Here is a 27828-nt window from a genome sequence, read left to right on the forward strand (position 1 = left end):
GTGTGCCGCTGTAAAGAATCCGCTAGAAGGACCCGGTTTGCACACATCGGTGCCCCCAACTTGGAAGAGTTTCTGCGTCGGAGAGATTCCGCAGCCACATTACGCATGGAATGGTTTTGGGGGGATTGGAGTAGAAATGCAGCGCCGCACTTCCAGCCCACAACAAGAACCATGCCCAGCTTACATTGCAAGCGAATCTGTGACATCCTGTTTTATCCCCTACGACTTTGATATGAGAGAAATTTGCTCGGACGCCGACGAGGAGTGAAGAAGACACACACACACACACACACACACACACAGAGAGAGAGAGAACAGAAGCCGAAGGACGCTGTTTTCGCTGCAGACGCTCGTGTACCGAAATTTGCATTTAGGATTTTTTTTTTGATGGAGCTGGAGAACATAGTAGCCAACACTGTACTGCTAAAAGCGAGAGAGGGTAAGTTGACACATACAGGAGTTAAGTGCAGAGAGTGAGCAGGCCTGGCTCTGTCACATTTTGCGCTCAATATGCAGAAAAGGTGGGAAATAATCGTAATGATGACGGCACTAGGTAGCCTGCGGACTGTACGGCTCAGTACGGCAGGTAAATCCTACAGATGCAACACAAAAGGAGTCTTGTGCAATATTACAGGCAGCATGAACACATGTCATTGGGAACGACTCATGTGGTGATCAATTTGAACCTAAAATCAATCTCGCGGATCATTTGATCCTCAGCGATTTTGACAGATCATACGCGCTTTCCCACATAGCCTGTATGTAGAGAGATGGGGGGGGGGGGGGGGGGGGGGTCTGCCTCCCTCCCACATCCGCTTTCGCTGTCTGTGCAAATGAATGCGCTCTTTCGCAACAGTATACATGCTGAGGCGCACAGTGAAACAGGGAATAACTCTTGTTCACAGAGGGGATAACTGAGTGTAGGCTGGCTGGCATTTGAACGGTGATCTGATGACGTGACTGGTGTTGAAATCTCTGTATGGGGCCTGCAGAGAGAGAGAGAGAGAGAGAGAGAGAGAGAGAGACTGACTGACTGGTTATCAACGTCCAGTGTCTGAGAAGGCCAGATGCAGTTTGACTACAAAGGTGCATAGTGTCATTAGTGGCTCTTCTTTTGAGGAAGACAGGGGCGTAGAGGCAGGAGGAAGGCCTGCAGGTAAACATCATGCAGTCTGACGCCATGCTTGTTTCTCTTAAAGTCTTCTGGAGGTCCCTGAACCTGATTTAGGAACCAGTGGGTTAAAAAAAACCCCCACCAGCATCATACATCCTTGGAGCTCTGTATTTGTGTCATACTTCTATTTATTCCATTTATTCCGAATAAATGATGTAATCTTTTTTCTAAGTAACTCAGTTCTGTGGTCTGTCTGACACACTCTTACAAGTGCACACACAAGTTTGGTTGCAGGCAGCACGTGGTTTCATGTGGCAACAGTCTCTGTGGAGTTGCGGGGTGACGCAGGAGAAGACTGTGCGCTTCTGGCAGCTCCTTCCATTTATCTCACAATGATGACATACTTAAAGGGGAGGGGGGGGGGGGGGTTACTCTGCGGTGAGGGCGGAGAGAGTTCCATGGGAATTAATGGAATAATAAAGTGAAACAGGGAGCTGACATGCTGTCACAACCCTCACGAAGGATGCTTTGGCCTGCGGGTCAATCTGGACGCTTGTTTTATGGGAGCAGAGCGCGGCTGGGCTGGGTGAATTAAGCTTCATGAATTAATAAGAGCCGCTAATGACCCATGACAGATCTTGCTTGTCGCAGCTGCTCCGTTGGTGCTCATCCAGTCCCTGCCCTGTTTGTGTGTGGGAGAGAAAAGGCCTTTCACAAATTTCACATTAAGGGATGAGATGGTCCTTTGAGTTAATAGCTGAGGCACGACTTTCTCGGCAGCTCGGTCAATGGCCCTACAGATGCAGCCATGTGAGAGGAGATCAACAGCTGAGTTAAGATGCGTTTCGCTGCACACTCTTAAACATGTCGCAGGTTGTCGTGAGTGTCCTTTTTAACTGCCTGAATCGTCACAGGTTTTGTCTTGCGTGGCCCGGCGCCAAAGACCGTGCAGATCCCTGTGAGCTGGTGCCAACTCTCCTGCTTCTGGCTCAAACGTATGGCAGAGTACAGTACGCACGGGGGCTCATCTGAGGTCACGTACCAGCAACAGTGAGAGAATGTGAATGGAGGGAATAAAGAGTGCTTATTCCTGTTTGTTTATGCGAGTGCGTCTGAGGCCAAGAGGCAGGGCATCCTCTGTCCAAACGCTCCCAGGGACGCACAGCAGGAAGGCCCAGTTTACACTTGCACTCTTTGCCGCGTTTCATGCCAGCATCCTCGCACCTCCAAAAATCAGTAAAACGAGAGCGAGTGGCAGTGAAGCGTAGAAATAAAAAGCTATTGATATATCTCCGGGCCAGGAGCGGCAAAACAGGCCCTGTGCCAACCTCACATTGCTCTTTGGCTCTTCTGTGTCAGTGATGGCTGATCTGGCAGTACTGGTCTAGGTTTGACTGCCAAGAGAAAACTAGTTTACGAGAACACCTAGATATGGGATGTCAGCAGATTAGATTAGATGCGGTAGAACTTTTGATGTTCATCACAGAGTGGAAAAACTCTTGTTTTATTTCCATTGACAAAAGAAACGCCTCTGATCATATTGAACCATATCCGACCGATATCTTACATAAAGCCAAATGGTATTATACACTATCTGTCAGATGCAGCCCATAAGCTATTTAATCAAATTGATCGTTACATAACAAACTGAGTGGGCTACTGCCATCCGAGCTCCATCTTCCTGTGGAGCTGCTCTCCGGTCTCTGCGGAAGATACTTTATGGATGATGAGTATGCGGTGAAATGAAATACCCCGATCTCCAGCGCGGCCATCTGAGTATCATCTGACAGCCACAGTGCTGTTAGCCATGTCCAATCAGCAGGAAACGCTGGTGTGCTGATCTTAAAAAATCTGCTGTCTGTATGATCTTTGTCAGCTGAGGATGCTGGATGGGGGGAGGGGGGGGGGGGCAGTCACACAGCAGATCAAAAAGAAGTTCTACAAAGTTGTTCAAGCCTGACATGGCTGTTTGTTTCAGTGACTTTCTGTTTGGCTTTGCCTTTTTTAGTGTTAGCTGACATATAGGTAGACTGAGTGAGCAGGTTTAATACCAGGGTCCACTGTACATATTTATGTGTGTGTTACCAGATGAGGGGTGTGGGGGTGAATTCCTTTGTTTAAATGTAACCTGAAGCCAGCCACTCTGACGAGAGCAACATCAGTGCAGTAGACCCTGAGCTTATTGTGTGTGTGTGCGCCTCTGTCTGCCTCCCCATTCACAACTCTTGCTGGCAGTAGTCGCAGATTCCAAGCCAGGCGAGCGAACGTCATTGGCTGTCAAAGTGAATGAGAGTAAGGGGGAAAAACTGCATTGCTGCATCCAGATGCCTTTCTTGAATTGCGGTAACAGAGCCTGGGTATTTAGTTTGGGCTACTCCACTGAATTCCACTCGCTCCGATGCCTGCTGGCGTTCACATTCGGCCTGTCGTGTTTTTGTAACTTCTGTTACATTTGGTGTAAAATTCATAACAGTGAAGTGCTTCATACAGTACAACCAGTATGTTAAAAATGATACATACATTGATATCTCCGTGGTGAAATGATCTGAGCAATGAAGGATTAGTTTATTTCCATGCAGGTAACTAGTGTGAAACATGATGATGATGATGATGATGGGAACATGGCAGCTGTTCTCTCCCTTTGTTTCACCTTTTTCTTCTCCCTCATCATTTTCACAGACAAAAGATTTACATAATGTAACTAGATTGAGAACCAGACTTGTTGAAAGAATGATTTTGGAAGACTGTTAAGACTGCAATCCTTTACAGTGATTCATCTTTTTCAGCCTGTCGAGGAATCTCTTTAATGAATTAAGGACCTTGTTTGACAGCCTGTACATGTAGCCCTATGCTGTAGATGACAATTACAGTATTAGTAATTTAGAGCTGCAACAATTAGTCATTTAATCAATTAATTGTTCAGAAGAGAATTCATCTTCTACTGTTCTGATCGTTGTTTAATTGTTTCCATCATTTTTTAATACTATTATAATATTTTATATTGTAAACTAAATCTCTTTGGGTTTTGGACTGTTGGTTGGACAAAACAAGACATTTGAAGACATCACCTTGGACTCTGAGAAACTTGGATGGGTGTTTTTTGTTTTTTTTTTACTATTTTTTGACATTTCATAGACTTAACAGTTAATTGAGAAAATAATTGTCAGATTAATAACAATGAAAATAATTGTTCCTTGCAGCTCTAATATAATTACAGTTCTCAAGTCATTTAATGGGCCTACTGGTGGTCAAAATCTAAATTTGGTAATACCATGCAGTTATCTGATGTCGGCCTAGAATTATATGGCTTTTAATAAATGTTGGACTCGTTTATGTGCTAAATTACGAATGGGAGAATCCATAGAGAAAAGCCTTACATGATTAGCACCTAAATGTGGCGGTATCCAGTCATTTGGGATCCTCCAAAGTGCAATAGGATTGTCAGAGGCCCAGATTCAGGATGCAACAAGCCCTGATTTGATACTGTTGTGTTTGAAACCAATCATTTTGTGTTTTATTGCCCCATTGCACTCTCAAGAGGGTGTTTTGATTAGTACAAACACTTGAGGCCAACTGATCAGTGACTACAAGAAGCTATGTGTGATACAAGATGTGATAACAGGCATGAGGTATGCATGTCTGTACAAACAATTTGTGTGGGCTTAGTGTCTTCATGCTCCTGCTGCAGAGGGGGGTTGGGGGGGGGGGGGGTTGTTGCCTCATCGTGTGATGCCACAGCAAGTCTCAGCAAGCCAGGGGAGCTAGTAAAATTCTAGTAAAATGAGATGATTAACCTGTTCGAATCTGCAACCGCACAACACAGGTCTTTGTTCCATCTGATCCTCCACATGTCAGCTAATGGTAATGTCAGCATGAATAATATACAGTAGACTCACGCACACACACACACACACACACACACACAAACGAGAACACTTGCCAGGAGTGGTCCTCCCTCAGGGCCCCTCTGAAAGGACGGGGCCATGACATAATGCCTTTCGACTTTTATTTGGTAGAGAGCTTTAATGGAGGGGAGAGTAAAAGGGAAACCAGACTGTTCCTCTTTGGGCTCTTTTGACAGGAAAGAAGCAAGAGATAGGAAAAGAAAAACTGTGAAGAAAGTCGCAAATAGCTGCAGGGCTGTTCGGAACTTATTCTTACACATCACATATTTATCACTTCTCTCAGAGGTGATTCACTTTGATTGTTAAAGCGGTAGATGTGTTTTTTTTTCATGTTTCCACTTCCCAGCATGCATGCTTCAGGAGCCGATGGAGGCCAGCACCTTGCATGGCAGCTCAGTCGCCATCGGTGTGTGACTGTGTAAGCGAATGGGTGAATGAGTCTTAGCTGTAAAGCGCTTTGGGAACTGTTAATGTTAAAAAAATGCTATATAAGTGAGATGATTTCCCATTTACCCCCAAGATACTGTGTTTACTGCCAGTCAGGGATACCGGTAATACTGTAAAGTCAGTGACCCAAAGTTGTTGGGTTACGTCCACCTCTTTGGTCCAGACTGAAATATTTCAACTAGTAGATGGATTCCCTTGAAATTCAGTACATTCATGGTCCCCATAGGATGAAGCTGAAGCTATCCTCTAGCGCCACCAGCAGGTTCACGTTTGTGGTTTTAAGTGAAATGTCCCGACAACTCTTGCCACGAACTTTGGTTCAGACAATTGTGGCACACACATTTGAGATTTTTCATTTCATTTTTCAGTTCATCAACTTTTATCAAAAGTAGTGTTTAGAGTAAACCAACAAATGTAAGCATGCTAAGAAGCTAAACTAAGACTCTAAACACCAGCATGTTAGCATTATCATTGTGGGTATGTTAGGCTCCTGATGTTGGCGAGTACAGCCTCACAGAGCTGCTATCATGGCTGTAGAGTCTTCGTCGTCTTTGTCGACACATTTAGGGCCGGTATATACATTCATATATTGTGTGTGTGTGTGTGTGTGTTTGTGTGTGTGTATATATTACAAGCACAGTTTGTGATAGAGTGAAAGTGTTATGGATTGTACATTTTATTTTGGTGGTTTACCATTTGGATGTTTCTAAATGGAAATATTCCAGCAAACTAAACTGGCAAACGAAAGAATACCCCAATTGTTTGTTATTCATGCAGGTAACTGTACAAGGTAATTATTTCATGCTGAGATATTTTCAGCACAGATTCAGTTGGAATTGAAACTTTTTAGGTTTATTGCGTGAATACTTCAGAATCAAAGGGCAAGGGTTTTTTCTTGGTTCCCCATCCTCTACCTGCAGTTATCCATGGAGAAATAAACCAAAGAAGAAGCACAGATACCCATTTCTCGATCGACAACGCGCCACAAGGCTCGCTGTGTTTTGAGTAGGAGTGTGACTCATTTTTTCTTGAGTGGAAAAAATTCAGCTCTCTGGCTCTTACTATCTCTATTGTTATTGCTGCCTCTGCCCACACATACAGTATACATAACTCAGCTGGATGCAACAAGTTCACGCCTGTTCTCCGGGGGTTGTCGAGTGGAATTCTGGGAAATATAGGAGATAATTATCTAAAGTAGAAGTAGACAAGGTGGGCTTAGGGAAAGTGGATGCAGAAAAAAAATGTGAATTTGAACCGCTCATCACTGAAGTACTCCAGGAATGCACTGAGCAGCCAAGCTGATGATATCTTTTTTTCCCCTTGTCAGACATACAGGTGACTACTTATGTAGCATTTTATTATGTTTCGATGCACGATATGGGCTGAGATGTGCTTCCTGTGCTATGCATTGCTGCCATGTCTCTTTAATGGAACATCCAATGAATATTTGATGTGCATTAATCGGGGAATAATCAATAGCATATCTCAAGAAGCTTCCTCCCTAATGTCTCCTACTGTATGAGGAACTAAATGCTAGGCTATGCACTTTTTCAACATATCCATGCAAACCTCCTCTGCACATACACAACATGGTCAGACATTATCAGGGGTTGAAGTGCAGAAAAATAGAGGAGTTCATGACATCTAATACCGTAAAAACTTTCTTGAGGCTTGCTGCGAGTTTTCAACGGTCTCTCAGCCGTTCATCTCAACAGACTCTCCAGTACCTTTTTTTTTTTCTCCTTTCTTTCGAGGGATGTTGCCATAACAGGGACAAAAGAACATGGAATGTCAACATAAGAGCAAGACGTGGAACAAACATCTTCATGAAGAGAGTGTGTTTGTTTGGGGACTAAAAGGAAATGGAGAGCAGCTAGAGAGAATAGACACAGCTTGAGAAGGGAAATGTAATCACTTTAAACCTATCTGCAGGATGGGTTTTTGTGCTGTGTGTGTGTGTGTGTGTGTGTGTGTGTGTGTTTGTGTGCGTGCGGACACACACCCATGTTCAATAATATCTATCCGCATACAGTGCACCGTGCGTTCCATCAGTTTGATAAGTTGGAGCTCTTGTTTTCATTGGAAGCACTTTCCTCGATGTTTGCGCACTTGTGATGTAACTGAGTTTCACTCTGAGTGAGAAGAAATGAAATCGTCCCTCACAGAGATTTAGGATTACATTGCCATAATGTTCGCCCTATGAAAACATTTATGGAGGTGAACAAACACACAGAGACCGCGTCAGAGTGTAGGAGCGTCCTGTTATGGCCAGCTTCATGTGGACTATGCTCTGTCCTCCTGGATCTTTATGGATGAGCAAACAGCATGTATCACCCAGCTTGCCTTGTGCTGTGTGTGTGTGTGTGTGTGTGTGTGGGGTTCTTTGATCGGACAGCCTGGCGTGTTATATAATTTCAGTCTATTGAATGCTTTCCCTCCCCTCACATTCCATATTTTATATATTTATAGAACAGGAAACGTGTGGCACATGACTTTTCCCAGACAGGAAATGTACCCTGCCTGGCCTACCCTGGCCTCGCATGCAAGTTTTCACACTTGAGTATCTTCCTGCACATGGTTGTTCACTTGTGAACACACTCACACACGTACACACTGACAGACACAGTTACACCAGCGACAACTGTCACAGCTCACCAGCTCTGAGGTCATGGACCGGTTTGACCACCTCGGTTTGTATTAACACATTGCTGCTGCCCTTGGGCTGGTTGCTATTTATAGTAGTAATGTTTACAAGGACATAAAGACAGGAAAAATAGTCACACTTGTGTATTTATTCTTAAAGCTTTGTGCAAATGTAGCACGTTACACACTGAATTCACGTCTAAATCAATCTTAAACGCATGAACATTAGCTTTCATGCTAAATAAATTGTCAAGGTCAAGTTAGATTCAGGTGTTGTTGTCAACGCAGCGCACTTGGTGTGTTGGGACACAGCTGTGCGCTAGCATCGATACTGCTGATAAGATCTCTCTTTTATTGTCTATGACTGATTTTGAGTTTATGACCCCTCATTAAGTGGTTTAACATGTGACCGCCCTCAGCAGCCAAAAGAATAGTCGAGTGTTGCCAGGTAAAAGGTGTACGTCACCGATGTTTGCTTTGAGCGCGTTAGCAGATGTTGCAGCCGGAGCATCCCGTTATTATTGCGATAATGAGGACTACGTGGACAGAGAGGCTTGTTCAGGATGGCAATAAGGCGGCTGGACAGAGGGACCGACATGACATCATGGTGGAACAGGGCGACAAAGAGCTTCTTCCTGCCATAGTCCTCCCCTTCTGCTCAGGTCTGGGCAGCGTTTCCCTCTGCTTCCTGTGGCACACAGGCCACACACACAAACACACACTTGCTACAGTTAAACTAAACCTGAGGGCTAACCCTAAAATGTCCTCCTTTCAATAACATGTTTTTCACTTGTAGAGATAAAAGTGGAGGATAATGCCACTACTAAATGAGACATCTAAATTTGCGATAGGGTTGAATCAATTCAAAGTGTTAACAAAAACTTAGGATTGGCTGGATTGTATTAGCTTGGACGGGTATATCTAATAAGCCTGTAAAATATATTATATGTTAGTGTTTAGTTAATTATCTTCCATCTTTATTTACCCATGCATCCCTGCTCAAACTGTATACATAGTAACATGCAAACATTTGCTCGTGACTTGCTGCACAACCCCCACAATCTGGCAAGGTGTGATTTATTTCCAAGCAACTCCATCTCTGTCTTTGTTTTGCAAGAGCTGATATCTTATATCTAGTAGTTGTTTGTCTCGATGTTTCTTCCGATAAAGTAAAACCGTGTGCTGTTATGATTTGCTCTGAAGAGAAGGAGGAAGAGGATGTTTTACAGTGCCAATGCAAACTTCTCTGCTTTGCTTGACAATATGCTTGTTGTGTATTTGTCCCTCATGTTTTGCATATGCAAGAACACCAGCCCCTTACCTGCAGCCCTGATGCAAATGAATTCCAATTGAACAGTTGGACGTTGTGGGAGAGAAGGAAGAGGGAGAACAAAGGCGCTTGTTTCATCGTCTGGTGCTGGTTGGCTTCACTGTGTCGGTACCTCGCTGACCACCGCGGTATGACTCAACCGCGAGGCCGACATTTAACAGATCAGTTAAAAGGAGGGAATGTGAGAAAGAGCGAGAGTTGGACAATCAGAAAGGGATAATCAGTTGTTTGTGAACAAATTTTAGGTTGGTGCAGGAAGGCGATGTGTGTCGCAGAAATCTATCGAAATCTCACTTTTCTGCACAGTGTAGGTGTAGACAATAGCACATATTCACAGCACTCTTCTCTGCCAGAGCTCTCACATCACATTCTGCTGCAGATGTTGTTGTTACATATATGCCAGATGCACAGCGCGAGCTTCAGGATGTGGTTTCAGCTGGTTGTCCACAGCAGATCTGACTGCACGTCTGTAGTGACAGTGTAAGTGGAGGTGTTTGAAACCTCAGAGACGTGTATGTGAGCTACAAACTGGTTAATGGCTTTGATTCTTTTGTGTGTCAGCACTCTGTGAACATAACCTCACAGCTAAGCAGGGACGTTTTTTGAATGTGTGGACGGATGGGGACTGCAGAAACTGCCCGAGTCGGTTAAATTGAGCATGAGGACATTACTAGAGAGAGGTCACAGTAGAAACACTGAGCGCGCACACACATCCACACACAGATGTTTGGGATGCCGGTAACCCCCTGGTGCCGCGCCAGACGGATGTCGTTCCCTCTCTGACCTTATTTTTGCTTCACTTGATATTCCTTGATGATGTCAGAGCTGCTAAGCAGAAACATAAATAAAGGGCGGCGACCACACTGCCCTCATGGAACAAATTAGACCGACAAGTTCCTGTGTGCAGCGTACCCACGGCGCAGTGCATATTTCTACTCATGTGTAAGTGACAGACCATGAGAGAGTGAGAACTGAAGGAAGAAATAACGGAGCGAGGGTTTATAGACGACATTTACGAGCATATTCATACTTTTAATAGCCCAGTTTTGTTAAACAGGAACCCAGAGTTTGTAATCTGGATATAAAACACGTGTAAGCAGAGGTTTTTTCCTGCAGCTTCATACCAACATTTTAAAGTCTCTTCGCTTCCTTTTATGTTGATATTTACAATCCTTTTGTAACACCCCCCCCCTCCCAGACCAAGTTTGTTGTAGAATATTTCCCCTTCAGCGAGCAGATATATAACAGCTGACGGACACCAACAGTAAAACCCAGAATTTGAACTCATTTGAACTGATTAAGGGTTGTGTTTGTTTTAAGACCGCAGACATCAGGGATGTGAAAAGACACTGACGCCAGACAGAAAATTACTTGTTACATCCAGATGGATGAGTCTCTTGTATCGAGAGGAATAATTTACGCACAATATTTGCATGTTTGTGGGAGCAGTTGGGAGTGTTTGCGTATGGATGTTCAGGTTTGCAATCAATCGGGACTCTGGTGTTACTCATATATCTTCCTGGAATAAGTCCAAAAGGAGTTTGTTACAGCTGGACAAATGAAATATGTTTTCATCTCCTCTAACTTTCCCACACCCTAACTCTTTTTTTCACACTGTGAAAGGATGACATTTAAGGTTTTATTTGCCATGATAAATATGTTATATTTGGAAAAATGAGGCCCTTTAATTGAGACCATCTTCACTGACTGGTTGCAATAGAGAAATCCGAGGTGTTGTGACATGAATAAATATGTTTCTGCAACACAAACATTTGTTTTTTCATTCTGCAGTTTCTCTAATCTTTGCTTTTTTTCAGTGAATTACTGCATACTTTCATCACCCCTATATGTGCAACCTGTCACAAGAGGCCATAAGTAGACATCACTTTGTTTCAGTGGTCAAAAAGCTAAAAAGGAAGGAAACCACTGATCTATAGAAATGTTCTGCTCTTTATCATAAAGCTGTAAACTTGCGACCTTAGCCAACCCTGAAACAAAGGGCGGTTGATGGGCCTGAAGCAGAGAATGAGGTCAGTCATTGGCCTGCAGTCGTGATGCTGTAGAGGTGATGGTGACAGAAAATCTGAAAAGAAAAAAAGATGCTGGATTACAGGAAAAGGAGAAAGAGCGGAAGGTGATTGCAGGAGAGACGAGTTACAAAAAGCAAGATGGGGGTGAAGAGGGAGAGAAAATGAAAAATAAATAGGTTTGGAGAGCAGTGAGAAGGAAAGAAAAAGGAGGAACTACATTATTTGTGGTTGTCTCAGCATTGTGTAGACGTTGAATGCCTGGGTGGAGCGCCGATGTTTGGCACAATTATTTGACATGCTGTTGACCCTTCACAGGAAATCTATGTCATTTGGTGGACACTTTTATCCACAAACGCCTTACAGTAGCATTCATTTATAGCATGGTGGCCCCCGTGGGGAATGACCTTCTCTGCTCACTGTACTGTTGTGCTTTTTGGCAGGCGTCATGTTTTTATTAAAAGAAAAGAGATTAAAATATTGGACCACACAGCAACACAGCAGAGTGCGCTGACGTTTTGTTGTGGAGCACAACTTTACATATTAACTGTTTTCAGAGAACAACTGGTGCTTCAATAAGGAAGTGTGCCTATGTTGATGAGGAGCAGGTGCTGGGAGTTAATGATTCTCTTAGGGGATATTTTGACTTGAGTTATTAATACATTCATGCTTTGTGTTTGTCCGTGGTGATAGGGCTACCATTCTGTGTCTGTCAGCTGTGGTGACGCAGGGTCCTTTATCTAAAAACATACCGGACGTTATAATAAGGGTTCCTACAAGCCTTACAACCCCTTTTTTGTGGATCAAAAGTGTGTCTGCTCTAATGTAATCTGCAATCGTTAGAAATGACAAGTTTACTGCCCACAGTAGTAACCTAGCATTACTTCCAAAGCCACAGAGCACACTAGCTGCATTAACTACAATATTATGTAAGTTTACTTAGGTTTTTTTTTTTTAGAGAAAGTCCCATTCAGGACTGGCACACCCACCGTGTGGGAGCCAAGCAGGTCCTGGATGATACTATATCAGAGGTTATGCTCACGTTAGCGCCTCTTTCTTTACCTTACTCCAGCGACTCCAACCAAACTCATTAGCTGAGAGGGGTTAGGTTTGCCAGGCTCATAGGTTGGGTTAGGGCTCATTTGTCTCTTGTAAAAGTGAATGTTTGAAAATACAAACAATAAAGCAGAAATCTGTTCTCTGTTTCTTGTCCAAGTATGTTTTTCTATAGTTAGCATCCGAACAGAGTTATGTTAGAACAAAATAACATTTTAATTCCATTTTTATTCATAATGCTGTACTATACCCGAGACCAGAGCGATGTTGCTCCTTGTAGAGGACATTTACGGCATTTATATGTAGCTTTCATCTCAGTATTTTACCATGATGTCATGTACAGTATGAAGCCATCAAGTGCATATTTAAGGCCCTTTTACATGTTTTACATTTTGAGTATTTAAATCTGCCTCCGTTGTCATTGTAAATTTTCTAGGTGCCTTGCTAGTATAGAAAGCTTTGCAGACGTACTGACAGTAACTGGGCGTTGGGGCTTAGTGCATGGTCAGTTGTCTCAGGTGTTGGCAAGGTCCGTGTTGAGAAAAATACAACAGCCAAAAATCTGTTGAAAACAAATGAATATTGTATGTATTTTTCAACATATGCCAAATGGAAATAGACCCAAGAACAAAACTTAGATTCAGGCTCATGAGACTGTTGCACAGTCATCATATTCGAAATGGTTACAATCCACCTGTTGGCCACAAGTTGGCTGATGGTCAGTGTTCTTTTTTAATGAAAATACGGCACCTCAATTCATCATTCATGAGAACAATAACTGTGATGCAGCAGTGTCACCACAACAATGATATCATAATGAGTAATAAAGGAGGCCTGTGTGATGTCTAATGTCACACCAAGACATGCAGATTTGAGTCTTCACATTGTTAAGTGTAATTAAAATTTCTTGAATTTAAGTCTAAGTGAGTGTGTCATATAATATCACAAAGGCAACACTGTGTATTTGATGTTAACAGATCATTTTCAGACAGCGGAGGAGGGAAGGATGCGGCAGTAATGCCGGGGGATTGATGGGAAAACTGCTAAAGCTTTCACTCAGAGGCTCCAGCATGACGTAGTGCCTCTCGCATTCCTGGGTTATTACTTAAAGATGTCTGCTTGTCATGGCTTCTCCTGCTCTCCTGCTCTCAATGTTGCCTCTCACATCGGGCGAGCCACTCGCAGCCAATTTCCACTGCACAGAGTGGTTAAAGGAAATCCCTGTCAGTTCATTTGAGCAGTCTTCGCATATTAAGAAAAAAATAAAACTGAGATGAACATGACGTAAGGCACGGCAAGCTGGAATGGATGGAAAACAGTGAAATAAGCTCTCGCAGTTGTGTTTAATCCCACCCGGTGGACAGTATTTAGAGAGGAAAAGGCAGAGGGGATTTTAACATGATTTATACAGGAAATGTGGAGGCAGCCAAATGTGAAAGGCAAGTTTAAGGCAAGATAAATTGGATTAATGTGACTTCACAGTTAAGTTTCCTTTAACAATCTAGTTACGTTGCTGCAGGAAGCTGATGCATGATTATTCAGAGAGGTGGAATCCAGTCTGGCAAAGTCCCGGGTTCTGATGGGAACTGAGCATGTCAGAGTAGGCTTTCTGTCTGTGTACACATACACACACACACACACACACACACACACACACACACACACACACACACACACACACACACACAGTCTGTTCCACTTTCAGAAAGTGAGGAAGAAAGTCAGTAGAGAGAGGAGAGATTTACGGAGGAAGTGAGACGTAATCTATGAATTATATATACACACTGAGACTATGATTTCATTCAGGGAAGAGCCCCCCCCCCCCACACACACACACACACACACACCACCACCACCACCCCCCACTCCTTTTAGCCATTAGGCCTTCATTTGCTCCTCACTGATGAAAATAAACTTTGACAAGTTCATGAAGTTCTTTCATTATAACATTTTCACCTCTTCGTTTTCTCTGTTGCCACAGGTGGAGGAGGGAAGAGGAAGGGGAGGAGCAAAAAATGGAAAGAGATCCTTCGCTTCCCCCATATAAGCCAGTGCACTGAGCTGGGAAACAGCATCGGTACGTGTTTGTGTGCTCACCTGTTTGTCTATTGGTGTTTCAAAAGACTGTGTTTTAAAGTGTGTGTGTGTGTGTGCGTTTTGTTTCTGCAGATAGGGACTATGTCAGCATCTGTGAGAAACAGCCTATCGGACGGCTTCTCTTCCGTCTTTACTGTGAGACCAGATTTAAACTGCAACGATGCATCCAGCTACTGGACGCAATGGTACACACACAAACACACACACACACACACACACACACACACACAGTATGTGCCACATTGAGTGGGCGGCTTTTAACCAGACGTTTGTCATTAGGAATCCTGGAATATCCCCAGAAAAATGAACAATCAACTCCCTCTTTCCCGTTAATAATTACCATCAAAGTGTCTGTGAACAAAGAATATAACTCCTAATAGACCGTTGCTAGGAATGGCAGGCCTGTGAAGCTTTGGATTTCCCCAGTTGCTGAACAGTGTTCATGGGCCTCTAATAAGAGAGATACTTGGTATCTGAAGGAGGGAGGTGTGTGGTGTCTTTTTTTAACCTGTCCAATACCAAAAATAAAGTGCAAGGAAGGAGCAAAAGTGCAAGGAATGGATTAAACAGTATGTTTATTTGCTCTAACGCATGTCTGGCGAACTAGCTTATTACCCAGAGAAGTAAACAGCGTTATTTCCAAAAGTATTGGTCATGTTAATGGTGTAGAGTGACAGTAGTGGCTCCGCCCTGCTTTTTATTTGGTATGGGTATGTTTCGACTTCATCAACTCCAGCCAAACTTGCATTAGATAGTGATACAATTGCCACAGCTCATGGATAATCCTCATCCTCAAATCCCTTTCCCTTCAGAGTAAAAGTGAAGCATACTGTTAACATTAACGATTAATATTAAACAGTCGTCGTCGGCTAGAAAATGACAAGCCTGGTTTAGTGTGCTTCAGGGTGAAATGGAGTAGTAAAACACATCCCCAATTAATAAACTGCCTTATGTACCATTCTGTAATGGGAAGCCTGACTGATAGGAACAGTAACGGGCGAGGGGCTGGGCGAACGGTCAACTCCTTCGATGTTCCCAGGTGTGACTATGTTAAAAATAGCGGGAAAAGCAGCACTCTTTCCTGGATGAATGCAGGTCTAGAAAACACACTCCACTTTGTCATTGCATTCACTTTCATTACAGCGTGGCCTGAAAGTACGCCGGTGCTGGGTCATGCAGCCAGAGGAGACAATTAAACTGAGTAGTGATTATTCAACCAGCCAGATCCCCCCTCGACCCGGCTTGTTGCCCCCCCCCCCCTCCAATCTCCCTTCTCTGCGTCTAGACGGAATACCTCCCACATGACACATTTAAGTCTTTATCTATGCCCAGAATATCTTTGCGGGCATGTGACAGAACAGAAAGGACAGCATTGTTTCCCACACCACCCTTTCCAATCCCAACACCCACATCCCCCCCCACCCCTTCTCTGCCCCCTTCAACCACCCAGCCTAAAAGTGTGTGTGTGTGTGTGTGTGTGTGTGTGTGTGTGTGTGTGTGTTGGATCCCCTCTGCTTCCAAAAGGCTAAAGGGGTGCCTCTTTTTCCCTTTGGCTGACCCCCCAGCAGCAAAGGGTGGGATTCAGACAGCTCATTTACTCTGTGTGTGTGTGTGTGTGTGTGTGTGTGTGTGTGTGTGTGTGTGTGTGTGAGTGTAATTTCTCTGGAGCCTCTGATAACAAAGCATCAGTTAATCAACACTTGGCAGCAATCACAAATCGCTCTTTCCCCTCTCTCTCTATGTCTTTCAGTCATACTCCTATATATTTACATATGTATTTACAGTATTTATCTATTGCTTCTTTGGCTTTGTTCTGAAGTGTCAGTGACGCTGTAGCTTTTTAAAGCCAGTTTTTCCTGAAGCTCCAGGCTTATGTGTGTGTGTGTGTGTGTACTGTATAGATATGTGACTGTGTGTGTGTGTGTGTGTGTGTGTGTTTTGTAGTGGAAAGCTGGTGACGCTGGTGTGACACACTGTGACACTCCAGGACCTCAAGGAATCCCGCCGTGTTTACTGTGTGGTTGCCAGGCAACACAGGACCATGTTGGAAAAAAGCCACTGATAGAAAGAGTAGGACCAGCGTGCAGCACAGGCGCCATGTTGCCCCCCCCCCCCCACCTTTTTTTTGAGAAGTTAAAAGTGCTGGCTACGAAATGCGTCAGAGCGCTTTTCACGTCGTTGCCTCGGCGAGATGTCCAATATGTCCAGCGTGTAGCGGCCAAACCTGTCAGTGTCAACGGCTTCGTATGTTCAAACACGGAGCCAAGAGCCGCATATGTTTATGTGGGAGTGACAGCGACACACAGAGATACAGAGAGAGAGAGGTGTGTGTCCTCGTCACCACTGAACAGCAGCTACTCCATCACACACATTAAACCACAAGTTAAGCATTTTTTTTCTCATCAAAGGCAGAGAGAGAATGTGACAGAAGTTTGGCTTTTTTTTCACACTCCGAAAGCAGGGAGAGACGGAAGAAAAAAGTTTAGGATTCAGTTTTAGTCCCTCTGGTCTAAGACCAGATCCTAAATCATTATCAGTTTTTTATTTTTAAGTAACGTGTCCTTCATCTCAGCCGACTTTCTCTGGTTGGATGAGAATAAAACACATTTTTTCTGTTTCAGTGTTTCTTTTGTTTTTTCTGTGCTTCACTCAATTTAACCCATTTTTTTAATTTGTGGCTCTTTACATAAAACTGACCATGAATTGTAAGTGATTACAAGAAGTTCAGAGGTCAAACAGTCCATTGGGGGAGGGGTCTTCCTTATGAATTGTAGACCTAAAAAGATAAAGTGTCATTGTAGGGGAGGATAAACACCAGCCAGAGAGATATTTCACAACCTGGCAACCCAAAAGTTCTTAATGTCTTAGATGATCTATAAAGCATTAGTAAATTATTTATTAACCATTAATAAGTCCTCTATTTATAACTTATAAAATCTTTATAATGGGTGACATATTAGAAAGTGGCACCCACAAATGAATAATGTCTTTACTACTACAAGAATACATGTGGGTCTTTATGCACATGCATAGATTAAGTCCATTCAGTGTTTTCATTTCATCTGTTGATATTGATAAAACTCTCGGCTCAGGTTATTGTTAATGATGTGATTCATTTTGTTGTTTAGGAGGACTATGAGGTGACACCTGATGAAAAAAGAAAAAGCAGAGGGGACCAGATCATCAAGACTTTTCTCTCAAAACAAGTAAGTGTCTTTATCTGACACGCTTATCAACCACTGAACCTTTTCTAATTCACATTTTGTTGTAAAAGTGAATTTAATATCCTTTTACAGTGATTGATGATTCAAACCTGTGGAAAACAAAACCTAAGCAGACAATAATGTTGAGTTACAGCTGAATGAAAGCCTCCTTAACACTCACAAGGGTGCTTACAGGGGTGTAGTAATTCAACGTACTCATTAAATGTATAAAATAAAAATAACAAGGTCACGTTTGCACAGTGTTTACGTACATAATGCACTGATACTGTGCCGGGCTCTACGAGGGGTTTATATGTTTCTCCTTAGTCTGATGCAGTGTGTGTAATAAAAAGTAATGCATTTGTGTTTGTGTGCGTGTATGTCACTGTGTGTGTTTACATGTGTTGATGTAGTCACCTCAGCGTGTAGACATAGCGGAGGTTTTTGCAGACCAGTGCAGAGAGAACCTCGAGCTCAGTCCATGTAAGGAGATCTTCAGCAACTGCCGCATGTGAGTCGCCACTCTGTCCTTATTCCCTCTCACCTGTCCGCTGGACTCTCACCTGTTTTCTCTCTGCCTTGACTCTCTATTTTTTTTTTTTTTTTACCTCGTGTTACGTTTGGAACAATCAGCACAGATATCGCGAACTGAATTCTAGCTTGCACCGTGTTCTCGGTTGTAACTGTGCTGACTGAGCCCTGCTGTGTTGTGTGTCGGACCAGGGCCGTCCATGACTACCTGAGTGGAGCGCCGTTCTCCGACTACCAGAACAGCATGTACTTTGACCGGTTCCTGCAATGGAAGGTGCTGGAGAGGTACGCAAATAGGTTGTTTTCAGCAGAGAGGCATATTAGTCAAGGCAATTAGTCAATTAACAAGGATTTTCCCATATAATTGAAACCACGTTAAGTGTTCTAACCTTGTGTGAATTTTTCAGTGTGATAAAGCATTTTACATCCCCTCTTCTTTTCAGTCCAACACAAATACAGTCAAATACAAATGAAGAGGGTTATAATACTTTATTAGGTACACCTGGACTTTCTAATGCAATTAAATACAACAGCTCTGCCATAAATTCTACCTTTTACAATGTTTATTATTGAGGTCATAGTTAAAGGTGGTGTTATGCTGGACTACATTATATTGAGAGGTGTTTCTAATGTTTTGTCCTCCCTGTTTAAATACATGTGGGGGCCAGAATATTAGAAACACCTCTCAATATAATGCTGTCCATTACAATACCGTCACTAATTATGCAAAAAAATCTACAAAAACAGAACATTACAGGGGTCATAGACTTTATTACAGAACAGTTGCATTGGTTTGCATTAGATTGTACAGGTGTACCTAATAATGTGGCCACCGAGTGCAATTGCCTTTAACAATGAGTTCCTCTGATATTTATTTCTCTATTTGGTGAGGTGGCTTTTAAGCTCAAACAGAAAATAGGTTACCCATAGTCAGTTCACACCATCTTGCAACCTGTCATACACTAGATTACCTTTTAACCACTGATGGAAGAAGTATTCAGGTACTTTACTTAAGTAAAAGTAGCAGTACAACAGTGTAAAAATACTCCATTACAAGTAAAAGTCCTGCATTCCAAATTATTTAAATAAAAGTACATAAATGATCCATCAGAAAGTATTCGTTGAATGTTGGGTAGTTTAATCAATATTAATGCATCATATCTTATAAGGTGATCATATGTTTTGTAATCAGCAAAGTAAATAGTAACTAAAACTGTCAAATAAATGTAGTGGAGTAAAAAGTACAATATTTTCCTCTGAAATGTAGTGAAGTAGAAATGAGAATAAGTGTACTTGATGTAAAACACATGTAATAACTCTGTCAGACGTAATTTTCCACATTATGATACCAGTTTGAAGAACAAAAGAAATTGGCAGGTGAAAAAATTTAACTTGGACAGAATGGCACTGCAGAGACACTTCAGTGAGTATGATCACTCTAGACAGGAGAAGATTGTATGCAGAGTGCATATCAAAGGCAGTTAGAAGTAAACAGCAGGCTTTCAGAGCAGCCTTGATTGTATCCGTGTCTGGAAAGTGAAATTGCGTCCAAGAGGCCCCACCCTCTGCACAGGAAACAGACTCAGGATGGTATTGAGTTCCGCAGATAATATCTCTGTCCTGATCGATACTATATGAGCGTCTATTAATGGATTTTGCTGTGTCTGTGTTCTGTCAGACAACCAATAACGAAAGACACGTTCAGGCAGTACCGAGTGCTGGGGAAGGGGGGATTCGGAGAGGTAGGAGATACGATGATAGTGATAAATAAAAAAATAAATGATGATGATGCTGATTTGAATAACAGTAATATGTGAGAGGCCATTTTGTTTTTTTCGTCTCAGGTGTGTGCCTGCCAGGTTAGAGCTACAGGGAAGATGTACGCCTGCAAGAAGCTGGAGAAGAAGAGGATAAAGAAGAGGAAAGGAGAGTCCATGGCTCTCAACGAGAAGCAGATTTTAGAGAAAGTCAACAGCAGATTTGTTGTGAGTAAACCCAAAAGAAGAGTATTTGCAGCACGGTGCGCTTGATGTTCCTCTGTTCCTTTGACTGAGCACTTTTACACCATTTAACATGTTCTTCTCTTCTTCCAGGTGAGCTTAGCGTACGCATACGAGACCAAAGACGCTCTGTGTCTGGTGCTGACCATCATGAACGGTGGAGACCTGAAGTTTCACATCTACAACATGGGCACGCCGGGCTTCGAGAAGGACAGGGTCCAGTTTTACTCTGCTCAAATCTGCTGCGGACTCGAGCATTTGCACAGGGAATCCATCGTCTACAGGTAACACTCTCAAAAGCATTTTGAGATGTAGTCCAGTTAAATGATCAAGTGTGAATCAATACATTTGTCCTTTAACACATTGTTGAATGTTGTTTTTTTAACAACACACTCACGTACTGTGTTATTTGTAGGGATTTGAAACCCGAGAATATCCTATTAGATGACAATGGTGAGTTTTGACACTCCATCATCTTAGATTTCTAGTTATTGCATTGCACAGCATGTTTGTTTTACTGCTGATATGCAAATTCAAACTGCATTAACGCTTCATAATCCACTGAACTTTGAATAAATTCAATGTATCACACTCATGCTCACCACTGTTATGCTGCAGGACACATCCGTGTTTCTGACCTGGGGCTGGCCATCAAAGTGCCTGAAGGAGAACTCATCAGAGGCAGGGTGGGGACTGTGGGCTACATGGGTGAGAAACACTGTAATCAACATTTCCATGAGTAAATTTACCTGAGTAATTACCAACTTTCAACCAAACGACCTGTTTCCCTTTCCCTCTAGCTCCGGAGGTGATAAACAATGAAAAGTACGCCATGAGTCCTGATTGGTGGGGGCTGGGCTGCCTCGTTTACGAGATGACCGCCGGGCGATCGCCCTTCCGTGCCCGCAAAGAACGAGTGAAACGGGAGGAGGTGGAGAGGAGGGTGCAGGAGGAAGAGGAGGAGTACAACGACAAGTTCACAGAGGACACCAAGGCCATCTGTAGAATGGTGAGCATCGATGGGGGAAAAAATGTCTGCGTGGAGTGACGGATGAATTGTTGAATAATATGATGATTCATCTCTGCTGCTGCTCGCCCAGCTGCTGACCAAAGACCCTAAGCAGAGGCTGGGGTGCCTGGCGGACGGAGAAGCGGGCGTCAAGGCCCACTCGTTCTTTAAAAACATCAACTTCAAGAGGCTGGAGGCTGGAATAGTGGAGCCTCCCTTTGTGCCTGATGTGAGTAATGTATACTACAGTACACACTGCATGCTTAAATCAGTCCCACTGCCAAAACATATTCTGAAACTCTCTTGGTAAAGACCTTTTGTTTTAATCCTTGGCCACTACAGAAGAAATATGTCTTTTCAAGATCAGCAAGTAAAATTCCATGATTATAAATGATCTGTTAAGATAAACTTGTCTCCTGCTTTTTCCTCTCTGAACCTCATCTTTTCTCGTGGTCATTGCCCTCTCCCAGCCTCGGGCAGTCTACTGTAAGGATGTTTTGGACATAGAGCAGTTCTCCACAGTCAAGGGAGTAAATTTGGACCAAACCGACAATGACTTCTACTCCAAATTTGCTACAGGCTGTGTTTCCATCCCATGGCAGAATGAGGTAAGTGTGTACACTTAACATGACATTTTTAAATGCTCGGTGCAGTTTGTGTAACTGCTGGAAGACCTCACCAAAGTTCACCAAATCTTTTCTCCTCTCCTCTCTTCTCCTCTCCTCTCCTCTCGTTCAGATGATAGAAACTGAGTGTTTCAGAGATCTGAATGTGTTTGGGCCTCAAGGGACAAGACCTCCAGATCTGGACTGGAATCAGCCGCCAGAGCCGCCCAGACGCAGCCTGCTGGACAGGATCTTCAGGAGACATGTAAGTGAACACACACACACACTCATGAACCCACACACACACACTGATAAATGCATACAAATACTCACATCTATTTCTCTCTCTCTTTCTCTCTGCTGCAGCACCCAGAGGTGTCTATTTCCCACAGCCGTGTGCAGTCTTCCAGTGTAAACTCTGTGGACTCCATGTCCAACTCTGCCCCCTAGTGGCACAGTGACAGTGTGGGAGCCACACACACACACAAAGGGAAGGAGCTCCGAGGGGCTTCCCCGCTGCTGATTGGTCCACAGCCGGGGCCTGAGCAGCCGGAGACAGCCTGTCTAAAAGCCTAGATGGTCAGCCCATGGGGAGGGTATGGGTGGGTTGGGGTGGGGGGCGACCAGGCCCTGAGACCCCGGGCATTAGTAGTGGGATGGTCAATGTTGCAGAGACGTTTGGAAATATTTGGACAAACTTTACTTACCCTCAGGACTGTTGGACTTGGAGAACAGAGCCACTGACGTTGATGAAAGCAGAAAAGGATAGAAAACAAGCTAATATTCAGGGGATCCACTGTATAATAAAGACCACCACAGGGAATAGAAGATGGGGTCTTGGTGAATTTTTTTTGTTTTTCCAGGAAAGGAATTTCTTTTTCACTCACTTTCAGTCCTTTTCTTTCTGGCCTGTATCTTGTACCAGTATCTCTCCATCTATCCGCACCCCTTCGAGAGTCATCGTCTGTACAACTCTTACTCTAACTTATTCTCTCTCTGTGTTTCCACCTCCCATACCTCAGATCACTCCGAAACATTCAGAACACATCACCTCAACAACCTCAACACATAATGTACATTGCCTTGCGTTCACTCAGGCCAAAGATTACAGTTTAGTTTTGTGATTCTGTTGTCATGTCGATTTATCGGTTTTTGAAGGTTTTCAGCCGCCGTTTAGAACCACAGGAGGATCCGAGTGTGCGATCCGTTTTGTACACTTTCTCTAAATATGAGCCTGCAGACATATCATATTGCTTAAAGCACACATACATACATACATACATACATACATACATACACAGTCAGATAGACAGACTAGACAGACAGAATCGTGAGAATCGTGTTGTGTTTTCATTGCATGGACAAATGTAAGTATGGACAGCTGTATCCCTTTTGCTTCTGCATACCTCATTCCACTGATGTTACCATCGTATGCCGTACAACACACAGACGTCTCCCTCGGTTTACAGTGTCACTTTATATTTGACATTATGTGGAGTTTGAAAAAAAACAAAACAAATGAATATGCTGTACAGAAACAGAAAATCTCTTCTTTTTGTTTTTTTTTTTTGCTCAATTTTCTGCACAGTCCCCATGGAGTGGAGAGGAACACATGCACTCAGCTCGACTTACAAGTTGCACAATTTGAAATAATGTCATGCTGTCTCTTCACCAAATGAAAATGTTTTTACCTCTGATCATTAAGGCACATTATTGTATTGATATTGTCATGCGCCGCTTGTTTTCTACGTCCCAAACTGAAGTGTTCTTGGTCTCCCTATGCCTTTCCCATTGAAAATATATTGCTGCATTGTTGTCACATGTACAGGTTTTTATATTTTGCCCCTTTACACTTACTTCTTAACATGCTCTTCAAAATGCCTCACGAATCTAAAGGGTCTTCCTCTTGTTTTGTGTCCAACCGTAATCAAAGACATCAACAGCTACGTGAAAAGGTTTAACTTATCTGAATTGTTGTTTAATCTGTCCAGTTCATTCATGTCAGGGCAGAGCAGGAGAGGAAGACACCGGAGGATCCCGCAAACACCACACAAAGAAGTGGCCTTCTCGCAGCAGCACAGCCAATTCAAAGGGAGGAAGAGCTCAATCTCCTCTGCTTGTTTTTAAGAATGTGGTATTTTTCCCTGTTTGAGGTAGCGAAAGATGGTCCATGCAGTAATTTCAATCGACCTTACCAATCTCACGCGAGCCTGTTTTTTTTTTTTTTTTCTCTGCGTACTTAATATGAAAGAAAAAAAAATCTGAATCAGACTGAAGTGCCTCCTTGTTAGCATGATCTCCCAGACAATGCCCACACAGACATCAGCACTTTGTCTATTCTCTGACTGTCATGCTCTGTTTGTTTCGCTGGAGAACGAGTCAACACAACACAAATACACGCAGACTCACGCAGTTTGTTGGAAGTGAAGAAGGGAAGAAGGAGCGAGTCGATGAGGGAATTCTCCTTCTTGATGTGATGTACAGCAAAGTGCTGAGTGCATGTGAAAGCCAAACCCACTGTGTCCTTCAAGTCCCAATAAACTCTGTGCTATAGTTTGAGTACTCCACAGTATGCCTGTCTCTTCATTTCCCCGTCTCCTCTGCCCATGTGGCCACAGAACATTTCCTTTTGCTTATTCAAATACATTCAAATGATTGGAGACATTATTTTCCTACTCACCATTTTGTTATAGTTCTTCATGTATGTACGGCAAAGCTCTTATCTTTATAGTTATACAATACTATATTGTAGTACTGCAATAACTGAACCATGTCTTTGTGCATCATAAGGTGAGAGTATTAGATAAGAACATCATGGGGATACCTGAAGGAGAAAAACTTGGCTATAAACCCGCAGCGGTAAATTATTACTATTATTTTACAGTTTTAGGAAAAAGCCGACTTCCATAGGTGAGAGCAATGTTGACGACTTTCACTATAACCTCCTACAGGTAACTGTAAGTGTGCTTTGAATCCATAACTGTGACTTTACAACTCTCTCACACCCATATCTATTCTGAAACAGTTTTTGGTTGCTGTAATCATTCCTTCACATACTGGCCATGAAGAGATCCCAAGGTAATGTAAGAGATGTGGGACTGTGGGACAAAATCCACAGTGTGAAATGTATAAAAAATATATTGCTAAATTCAGCCAAAGTTGATGGGCAAATAAAGAGGGTATTTTCCAAAGTTACAGTGTTTTTAGTACCAAATTCCCTCTTTGTATTAATTTCCCTCCACTAACAGCCCAGCAAGAAAACAGTGTGTGGAATCACACAGAGGGAATTTCATTCAGACACTTAAACTTTGGAGGATATTCACTTCCTTTGATTAACTCAGACTGCTGAAGCCTCATATTAGTTTCAGCTGAACTTCACTTCTTCACTTACACTGAAATGTCTTATTTCTTTTTGGCCAGTGTGGACAGGAGGAAAATATAAGAGAGACCTTAATAAGAGCGCTTATTATGAGAGCGACTGTCTCCAGGTTGTTCCAATGTATTAACAGAATGTCTGTACATCTAGTGCGAGAAGATTTTCATTACTTCATGCACCATGGATCTACAAAATAAGTTTTAATCTCTTCCTCACAATCCACATTATGAAGTTTTGCAAGTCCGTCATATTGCAAATGAATGCCATCAATGCTGGACTGGTGGAATTGTGGGATAAAACAGAGGTGCCTGCTTCAAGGAATCAGAATAAATGAGACGGCCGTAGTCTGAAACCAGATGTGATATTTACAAAGGACCTATGGACACAAACATCTTTTCCTGAATCCCTTTCAGTACTGAACAAACCTTTATATAAATGCAATACATGTGACATGCGAGTACAAGAAGAAAAACTCAAAAAGCCCAATCCCAGTGTCTTCATCAAATCCAACAAGCCTCTGAGGCTGGTACGACTATGATGCACATCATCATTTAGTAATGATCCCATTGTCTGGACATCAAAAGCTAAAGTGCTTACAGAAAGGCACTTTTCAGAGACACTTTTTATAGGAGAGCCTCTTTAACCTTCTTCAGGTTCTTACACCCTTGCCATTTAGAGAACTGCAGTTTGCCCCACGGCCGAGCCTCATTAAAACATAATGCTGCTCTTGTCAAATAGGGAGCCATTAGAAATAGGCATATGACCTACTTTGGCTCTTTGTCTCAGCGAAAAGAGAGACACTGGTGTCTGGTCTGTCCACCGTGGCTGAGTAATGGGTCAGATAGTACTAGGCCTGTGTGTTCCCATATTAAACGAGAGAACTCACCCCGCAGAAGGTCAGAGGGACTGATGGATAATTCCTGCCATCCAGCCAGAGGGACGCGAGGTTGCAGGTGAAGGCGACTTCAGTCTTTCTTTGGGATTTTCTACTCTGTTCCTGTTTTCTCTGTGAACATTCCTGTTCACTAATCAGATGGCCTGCTGCGCTCTTGACAGGTTTCCGTTCCTCTGGTCATGTGCATTGTTGACTCTGAGTGCACATTTGACGTGCAGCCTGCTGAGGCAATATTGCTGTTAGATAGTTTAGATTTTGCTTGGACGGAGTAAGCGAGGTTGTCAAAACACGTGAGCAGCTTGATAAAACGTGTTATTAACAGATCATGACGTGCCATTTGATGATTGACTAAGCCTTTCGGAAAAACTTCCAGAGTCCGATTCAATCTCAGTGAAAAAGCCGGAGCAGAGTCATGAGGCTGATGTTTGGATGTCGGTATTATGAAATGTGATGTGTTTGACAAGTCTAACCACCATGGAAAAACTGAGAGGGCTGCTTTCGAACAATACTAAACCCTGACTGGGTAGTTTGGTTTAACCATTACTTTTACAGAGTAGGTTGACTGAGCATATTGTACATGGTTTTCTGTATCACCTGTGTCTGTGTTTCATTTTGCAACGAAGAAAACGTAGCGGTTATTCAAATATGTAAAAAGAAAATGTGTTTAAGTAGAGTCTTCTTTACCTAAAAATGACTTCATAGTGTCCATCAACAGTCATGTTTCCAGTCAAAACGTCCTTGAATAAAACATGTTACCCCTGCTCTTTCAGAATAAACTGCCCAAAATGGAGAAAAATCCCACACTTATGTAATTGCCATAAAAAGCAACATGTTATTTAAAAATCCTGTTTATTAGAAATTCTCACAAGATTAACATAAATCATTGAGTATCAAGGTGATAAAACAATTTTTTTGAGCAGTTAAAGAGGGTCCACAGTCTCCAGCAACCCAAACAGAATATTAGGGTTAATGGCTGGTTATTTCCACTCAGTGATAATGACGCTAGAGATATGCTTCTAGCTCATACCATCAATCATACCAGGGAAGAAACAAGCCAAACTGAATGGAAATATTTTGCCCTCAGTGTTTAGACTGTAATGGACCATGAAGGGATGGATGAGTCACTCAGGTTCTCTCCCACTGACCTCTCTTTTGTGCACTATCATCATTGAAGAGAGGCTGCTCTCTCCTATGTCACCCACTGGCATGGGAATGTGTGTGTGTGTGTGTGTGAGCAAAGCAGTGGGCCTGGGCACTGGACGTTATCTGACACAGTGTTTGTGAGAGTCTGAGACATGCTCGTCGTGTTCACCAGGCAACCTTGGCGACATGGCCATTGGAGTGAGATGGTGTGTGTGTGTTTATCTATGTGGTGATAGCACGGCGGCCTTGTGGGCAGTGCTCTTATATATACAGCACTTTCAAACGTCCACCAACAGAAATCCTAAATCCTCTCTACAGCACTCTCAGCCGTTCATCCACTTCTTTCAAGAACATTTACAGCTCAGCCAGATATTGAATCTTTGTGATCCACTTGCTTTTCCAGTTTTTTTGAACTCTTAAAGCTGCAAGAAACTCCTGTAACAGAAA

The 27828-nt window shown here is 42.9% G+C and overlaps 1 protein-coding gene across 1 annotated transcript; it reads left to right on the top strand.

Annotated features, from left to right (window-relative positions):
* The first annotated feature begins 49 nt into the window (after positions 1-49).
* grk5l (G protein-coupled receptor kinase 5 like) lies at positions 50-22552 on the top strand. The gene is made up of 16 exons (XM_070904384.1): positions 50-439; positions 14504-14599; positions 14692-14804; positions 17748-17825; positions 18236-18333; positions 18546-18638; positions 20032-20095; positions 20198-20338; positions 20447-20637; positions 20769-20806; positions 20972-21061; positions 21154-21362; positions 21454-21591; positions 21833-21970; positions 22101-22232; positions 22334-22552. The coding sequence occupies exons 1-16, from the start codon at positions 388-390 to the stop codon at positions 22415-22417; spliced, it is 1755 nt and encodes a 584-aa protein (XP_070760485.1). The 5' UTR covers positions 50-387; the 3' UTR covers positions 22418-22552.
* The last annotated feature ends 5276 nt before the right edge of the window (positions 22553-27828 follow it).

Source organism: Enoplosus armatus, chromosome 4, assembly GCF_043641665.1.
Source record: "Enoplosus armatus isolate fEnoArm2 chromosome 4, fEnoArm2.hap1, whole genome shotgun sequence".
Taxonomy (NCBI): domain Eukaryota; kingdom Metazoa; phylum Chordata; class Actinopteri; order Centrarchiformes; family Enoplosidae; genus Enoplosus; species Enoplosus armatus.